This window comes from Hippoglossus hippoglossus, chromosome 12, assembly GCF_009819705.1.
Source record: "Hippoglossus hippoglossus isolate fHipHip1 chromosome 12, fHipHip1.pri, whole genome shotgun sequence".
NCBI lineage: Eukaryota > Metazoa > Chordata > Actinopteri > Pleuronectiformes > Pleuronectidae > Hippoglossus > Hippoglossus hippoglossus.
This window is the reverse complement of record NC_047162.1, coordinates 4,594,288-4,601,250: the sequence shown is the minus strand read 5'-3', so window position 1 is coordinate 4,601,250 and position 6,963 is coordinate 4,594,288. Positions and strand designations below refer to the sequence as shown.

At 40.0% G+C, this 6,963-nt stretch overlaps 1 protein-coding gene across 2 annotated transcripts; it reads right to left on the bottom strand.

The window, feature by feature from the left end:
- Positions 1-46: 46 nt before the first annotated feature.
- On the bottom strand, positions 47-3,044 carry fbp1b (fructose-1,6-bisphosphatase 1b). 2 transcript variants are annotated; one of them, XM_034603035.1, is made up of 8 exons: positions 2,800-3,044; positions 1,896-2,058; positions 1,698-1,790; positions 1,121-1,261; positions 881-1,018; positions 616-735; positions 308-497; positions 47-197 (listed from the first exon to the last, which is right to left on the bottom strand). In XM_034603035.1, exons 1-7 carry the CDS (start codon positions 2,967-2,969, stop codon positions 309-311), a joined length of 1,014 nt encoding a protein of 337 aa, XP_034458926.1. In that variant the 5' UTR covers positions 2,970-3,044; the 3' UTR covers positions 47-197; position 308. The 2 variants fall into 2 exon arrangements, with proteins under 2 accessions (XP_034458926.1, XP_034458925.1); XM_034603034.1 differs by having other exon boundaries at positions 47-200; positions 2,800-3,043.
- Positions 3,045-6,963: the final 3,919 nt, after the last annotated feature.

Here is a 6,963-nt window from a genome sequence, read left to right as displayed (position 1 = left end):
ACATAAATATTCAACTTTGGAAACTCAGTGAAGAACATGAGAATCGTTTAATTTGTGTTTATTTAAATAAGTGTTTGCATTGACGACAGTGTGAGGTGTTCATAGGTCCATTGAGGCTCCACGTTCCTTCATCAGTGCAGCGAGGGAATGAGTAGAAAAAAATGTCCTGATGGAATCTTGTAAGCTCCAGACTCTGCCTGCTGGGTTCAAAGAGGAAAACATAACTTATTAACCAAGACAGTTTGCCAATTTACACTGATATTATTCTGTCTCGTGCGTTAGTTTTACACTTAGCAGATCTGAGTACCTCATTTGTTATGCTTCTTGTAAATGGAAATATATTCCTGCACATCATCAGGGGATCCGAGGACCACAGGGACCCGCTGGTGGATATTGGTGGGCTGGATGTCCAGAACGTTCATGGATCCTGTGGTGGCCATGCCTCCTGCCTGCTCCATGATGAAGGCCATGGGGTTGCATTCATACAGAAGTCTCAGCTGAAAAACGAGGAGCAGACAGACTTGATATGAACGTATATATATCAAATAACGTGCATTTTACAGCGACTTAACACAGATCATGTGATTGACTTTTTTAGAAGCTCTTTCTGCTCACCTTGCCCTTTGGACTCTTGACATTAGCAGGGTATAAAAAGATTCCTCCGTAAACCAGAGTACGATGAACATCAGCTACCATTGACCCAACATATCGACTGCCATATGCAGCAGAACCATCCTGGAAAACAGGTTGTGGAGAATTTATTAGTCAGTTTCGTGATGGTCAACATTTACCCAATTCAATAAAGATGGCTACTGGAAGCCAGTTTCACATGTGTCTTTTGTAAAATCAGAATGACTAACAGTTCATTTATTGCCAGTACCTCTGGGTATTTCTTCTTTTGCAGGTACTCGGTCACATCTGGATAAAAGTGCTGCGCATATCCCTCATTCAAGCTGTAGATCTTTCCCTTTTTCTTGATCTTCACATCTCGATCCACCAAGATGAACTCACCGATTGCCTGCAGAGAAATGTCACATCATCAAAAGTGATCACAGCAACAACAAGTTTATGTATACAACATATAAATCAGGTAATGGTAACGTCTTGGACGCCATCTTACGGGGTCGAGCATGAAGCAGTTGACTCCCTGTCCAGTGGAGAGGACCATCATGGTGGCACTGCCATACAGAGCATAACCTGCAGCAACGATGTTTCTTCCAGGTTGCAAAGCATCATTCTCACAAGGCTCATCGTCCGTGGTCTACGGAACAAGATGTGGAAAATATCACCCCAGGGAAAGACATTTTAGACGTTTAAGGAAAGTAAAGCAATGAAAGTTATTGGAATTCATCCTGTAGGGGGCATGACAGTTGGCGAGATATTTCACTAAAGGTGAAAATGTGTCGTCAAGTAGCCAGAGGTTCAACTCCAGTCTCCCCCATTCCGCTTGCCGAAGTGTCCTTGGGCAAGATACTGAACCCCAAATTGCCCCTGATGGCTTTGCCGGCAGTGTGAGTGATGTGTGATAGAGAAAGTGCTGCACAACAATGCACTGTATGAATCAATGTGTGCTAACCCTTTTGATTAGATTTGCTGACACATTAACAGACAAAGATATGAGTAAAGAAGTTACCTCCTTGGTAACAATAGGCTGATTTAATAACTTTATGGATTCAACATGCAGGATCATTAGTTACCTTTTTGTAGATAGCAAAGATTGTTCCAATAGAAACAAGACAGTCAATGTTTGAGGAACCATCCAGTGGATCGAAGCACACGATGTATTTTCCCTGTCGGATGAAAAAAAAAATAAAGTGTCATAATACTGTCAAAATAAAACTCTCCATAAAGAAAGAGAACAGCCATGCATGTGTAAACTGTACAGATGCACATACTCGGTTGTCTGGGTCCACGATGATGGCCTTCTCATCTTCCTCCGACACGAGCACACAGGAGGAGAAGGAGGACTTGATCATGTTGATGACCAGGTCATTGGACAGGATGTCCAGCTTCTTCACCTGGTCCCCTGTCACATTGGTGCTTCCAGCGATCCCATATCTTCCAGGGTAGGAAAGATACCAAGATTAAAGATTTTAAAGCTTTGAAGTTAAAGCTATGGATTTCTAAGCAAATCTAAAACACAGTTAAGGTAGTGTGATGAAAAATCCATATACCAACTGTCCTCTTACGTGTGTTAATTGATTTTTTGTCCACACTGTGAGGAAGGTCTGAAAAGCCCTTTATCTTGATGACCTCTGCCCTGGGGGATAATGCACAACATGTGCAGAGTTTACCTTTGGCCAGGGCCTCAGTCAAAACTGGTTCTCATGTACTACTCCAGACTACATGCTACATGTCCTACTTTACACACATTTTAATGTAAGAAAAATAAATGTCTTGACATAGAATAGAACGGGAAACAAAGAAATGTTAAAATGAAAATCATTAAGTAAAATCAATTTGTAAAGGTTTAATATTGTGCAAATCATCAGAATCAGGTTTTATTGCCGAGTAGGTTTACACATACAAGGAATCTGCTGTGGTGTATTTGTGCAAGTATAAATTTTAAAAAAGGAAACAAAATAAGATATATAAAAAAAGCACCAGGGGAGAGATACGCAATACGTTAAACACTAGAACTGGATTGTGCAGAGTACAGTTAGCCTGTTATTTGTCACGGGAAGTTAAAGTGTCACAGTCACATCAGTGCATAGTTTTCCCTCATTCATTTCACTCAGCTTCATAGTCAGATACACTGTTTTGTTTTCATTGCCACATTTGAAATGAAACAGTACTCACAGGTTAGCGATCCCGGCCTTCCTGACAGCGGTGGAGATGGCTTTGACGGCCGTGCAGATGGAGTTGAGCAGGTTGGTGAACTCCCCGGTTCCCTGTGCCTTCCTGCCCTGCTCCAGAACAAACCTGGTGAGGGTCAGCACGTTGGTATCGAAGACTCCCTTGTCAGACATTTTGCTGTCAGGCGTTGGGACCAGGACCTAATGCCTCAAGTGAAACAGGTGAGCATTGCCCCCAAGTTAAAAAGTAGACCGTGGAACAGAGATAGGGGCAGGGGCAGGGGTGTGCAGCTCTTCCAACCAATCACAAGCCTCTGTTCTCCCAGTCTGGGGAATGATTTGATCGCTTCTGCTACTACGAGAGCAAAGTTCAAAGATAGTGGACATTTCTTGTGTTAACCTGTAGTCTGACTCAGTCTGCACTTTAAACTATGCTAAATATAAGTTGTAAGCAAAGTTTAGAATTAAAAAATCACTATTAATCATTTGAATGGCACTCAGTTGGGTGCATACCTCTGCCAAGGCCCAACAGTCAGTTTCGATTCTATCAAGCTGCACCAAATTTTACACACGCACAGATGTCAGTTCCTTAAATGTGCCTGATTTTTCATCAAGATCCATGAATTCTTATTTTTGAAAGAGACTCCATCACGTAATGTTAAAGAAATTGAAAAAAACATTCCTGGATCAGGCCCTTAATGCAGATCCACATCAAAATGGCATGGGCTCTTCCCTGACCCATACCACACACTTGCATCAAGTTTCATGTAATCTTGCTAACAAACAAACAGACAGGGGTGAAAACATAACATCCTTGGCAGAGGTAGAAAAATTGTGTGATGTTAGAGTTGAAACAGCAATCAGTCTCAACCATCACACTTGACTCTTGGAACACCGTGTTCATGGTTTGCAACGCAGCACTGCATGAGTCGCCTGTAGCCTTATCCCTGTTTTCTTATTCTAGTGCAGTGCCTGTTGTAAACCTGCCTGTTTGAAATGTTCTGTTCTCTTGACTTGTGTTAATGCTCCGGAGCGACTTCAGAATTATTCCTTGTCATTAGTGAGTCCTCCTTAAACAGTTCTACGATATACTGTCACTTTTTTATTGTTTGTGTCCAGAGCTTTTTATACACAGTCTATGGTGCAGAGTGAAATTAGAAAACTGTGTTCTTTCTACCTGCTACCAAGATTTTATAGTCAATGTTTTTCATAAAATGAAACAGAATTTATTTTATTTCTGTTCGCGAGTGGTTTGTATATAAGTTGAATTATTTACTATAATTTGTTGATACATTGCATGTTGGCTATTTCAGGTCTGTTAAGCAATGGACACACTTCATAAAAATAAATAAAAGCTCTGTAATTCAGCTCAAAATAAAGCATTGGATCAACAAAATGAATTTTGTGCTTTTTTTTTGAAGATAAATTAGTATAGAGGAAGTGATTGTGAATATTGTTGCCATGACGGAGATCAGCACCGTGACTCCCATGAATGTCTATGTCAGTTTAATATGGTGAAATAAAAATAATCAGATTATCAAAATAATCTGACGGGACATATGTAATTTGCCGCAAACAGCCAGTTGCAGACCACTACTGTAGTTTATCTAAAGACGCAGAAGACATGTTCAACTTGGTCCACAGACTGGAGGCTCACTGCCCTGCCACCCCCCCCCCCCCCCCCACACACTGACTTCTACAGAGCTCTGGTCACCTCTTCAAGTTTGTATTTATATTAAACATATTGTGTGTCCAAATCGCAACAAATTTGACAGTGCACTTCCCTGGGCACGTTAAAAAGTGGTAAGCCTATTAGATAAACCTTTTTTGCACATTCCACATACAGATGGAGTAGGTTAGTAGGTAGATAATCCTCCATTAGGGCCAAACAATTCTGAGATTTACTTAATTGGTTTAGTAACAATAAACACCATTTCCTTGTAAAATAACTTCCTTCACTCAAAATGTTTTTTGTTTTTCTTTTGCAAAGTGTGTGCACAGCTTGTACTGAACATGAAGGATGTAGCACTCAGCACTGTTAACTGTTAAAAACATGCCTTCCCTGCGTGATCCCGGGCAAAGTCCAAGTAATGGGGCTCATTGTCCTTCTCTATCCTGGTTTTATATAATCCCTTTAATATCACATGTGCTGATAAATCAGTGTTTGTGATAAACATCCAGGCGGAGCGGTGCCGAGTGTTGTCTCTGAGCTACTGTGTCTCTGCAGTGTGTGTGCATGTAATCCGTTTGCTCCCGTCTGGCTCCGTGTGGGACACAAACATGATAAGGGAAAAAAGACCTGACATGGCTCGTGAAGTGAGTGGACTTACAACACACTGTAAACCTGCATGACCCGTTTCACAACATGAGGCGGAAGATGAACTTTGAACTTTGAGCAAGCCACCAGGAATGAAAACAGCCACTACTATGAGGTCATGTGTGTGATGCTTACACACACGCTCCTCTACTCATGGTTGTTTATGGTAAATGGTACAAGTGCAGTTAAAATGCTTCTGCAACTGCTGCTCAAAACTCTGAATGAGTATTTGGATAATCTTGCTCTGGTGTGACAAATGTGTAAAATGCATTTCTCCACTGTGTCCACATGATGTCACTGTGCAACTTACAAGCTGCTGGATATAAAGGAGGTGCAGGAAAAGACTCAATTCCAAGGAGGGTGGCACTTCCTGCTGCTTGTAACTGGAACCGCAGCATTAGAGCAGGTTAGGTCCAGTAACATCCTACAAAAAACCTACAGAGTAATAATGAAAAAAACATGTAGTATCACTCAGCTCTAGGAAGGTGTAGCTCATACGTCACTGGGGGAAAATTTATGTTTAGAGTTTTGTTATTTAAATAAAAATAAACTTTGTTTCTATAGCACTTTCAAAACCAGAGTTACAAGGTGCAGATGAAAGAAGAATGAAATAATAGTAAACACTAGAATATAAAAATTGAACTTTAATCTATACAGAATAGTTTTGTAACTGCTTTTTAAACTGAGCTCACTCACTCTGCTGATCTGATGTTGAGGAGGAGTTTGTTTCACAGTGTCAGAGTTAAAACCATAAAACCATGATCCCTTTTGTTTTAATCCTGGGACTTTAGCAAATTGTCAGTGATGTTTGATCAGCTCTTTTTTTGTATAAAAATGCCCTAGGACGTTTATTGAGAAAATTTCATTCACAAAGTAAAATATGTCCTATGACAAGTCATAAAATTGTTATTAAAATTAAATTACTGTTGGGACGTTTCCCAACTGAATAATCTTTGTCTTCTTTGTCACCTGAACATGTTGTAGTTGTCCACCATCTCCTGCTGCATGAGGCCTGGGTGCTTTGTGACTTTTAATTGATCTGTCAAGCCGTCTTGGCTTTGTTCATATTGAGGGTCCTCGAGAGGCCAGCCTGGAATTAAGAAAACATAGAGAGATTTTAGATCATTAGCCTCTATTATCAATTTTAAGAGGGTTTGTCAAACAATAAACCTGCTGTACAATAAATACATCACACATCAGCGTGTAAACTGCATCTATAGTTATCTTGTTAGTATATTTCCCTCCTTCCATCAGGATGTCAGAGAGCGGTGAGCTAATCAAGGGGTGACTAAAGAGTGTAGAATATTTAGTCCTTGGGTTTTATTTATTTAAAAAACTGAATACTTTTATAAATGTTTTATTTAAATCTCAATAAATGTGACCTGCCCATATATGAAGAGAGGCTTTCAAACCATGGTGTCTAATCACCAGGCAACTGCAACAGAACATGGTGCTGAACTGACGTCTAATAGACTTAAACTCTTATAAGGCAGATTAATATAACAGATGATATAATCATATTCTCTTAAAATGAATTTTAAATCCTCAGCCTGTTCGATCAACACAGAATTGTGTAACAGTTTGTCATGTGGGAATGACCTGTCCATCAGTTACCTCAGGACATCGCTGTACAAGGTTCAATATGGAAAATACAATACGTCAAATGAATATTAACATAAGCTGTGGAATCTCTGGTCGCTCAAACTTAATAAAACCTAAAACATACTGTTCATTTATTCTTAGATATCCTTTTTGTCTATAAAAATGTGAGGCCCTCAGTGAGCAGTTGACAAATGGGAATGTCGATCAAAATAGGGTATGTCAAGTATTCTTCGAAAACTATATAAATAA